At 71.1% G+C, this 567-nt stretch overlaps 1 protein-coding gene across 1 annotated transcript in view; it reads left to right on the forward strand.

Annotated features, from left to right (window-relative positions):
* AXIN2 (axin 2) overlaps positions 1 to 567 on the forward strand; it is a 26,849-nt gene that overhangs the window by 19,520 nt on the left and 6,762 nt on the right. The window contains 2 exon segments of the mRNA XM_010856058.1: positions 1 to 108; positions 204 to 565. Of these exon segments, the coding sequence (XP_010854360.1) occupies positions 1 to 108; positions 204 to 565 (470 nt within the window).

The raw sequence follows: 567 nt of genomic DNA on the forward strand, positions 1-567 counted from the left end.
GTGGAGCCTGCCGCCTTCGCTGCTGAGCTCATCGCCCGACTGGAGAAGCTGAAGCTGGAGCTGGAGACGCGGCACAGCCTGGAGGAACGGCTGCAGCAGATCCAAGAGGTGGGGGCCGCACCGTCCCCCCCGCCCCGGATTAGCAGGGGAAGGGGCTCCTGCTGACCCGGGCGACTCCCAACCAACGCTGCCTTCCCTTCCAGGATGAGGAGAAGGAGGGCGTGGAGCTGGCACCGGGCTCACGGGAGGCAGGGCCCGCGCCACACGCGCTTTGCCTCCTGCCATCCAGCAGCTACGAGGAGGACCCGCAGACCATCCTGGACGACCACCTGTCCAGGGTCCTCAAGACCCCCGGCTGCCAGTCCCCGGGTGTGGGCCGCTACAGCCCCCGCGCGCGCTCCCCTGACCACCACCACCGCCACCACCTCCAGTCGCACCGTGCGCTGCCCCCGCCTGGGGGCCCCCTGCCCGCCGCGGCCGTCCCAGCCAGCTGCTCCCTCCTCGGGGCCAGGGGCTTCGTGAGCAGGCAGGCCACGAAGCACATCCACCACCACTACATCCACCACC

The sequence above is a fragment of the Bison bison genome, unplaced genomic scaffold (genome assembly GCF_000754665.1).
Source record: "Bison bison bison isolate TAMUID 2011002044 unplaced genomic scaffold, Bison_UMD1.0 scf7180017864371, whole genome shotgun sequence".
NCBI classification, from domain to species: domain Eukaryota; kingdom Metazoa; phylum Chordata; class Mammalia; order Artiodactyla; family Bovidae; genus Bison; species Bison bison.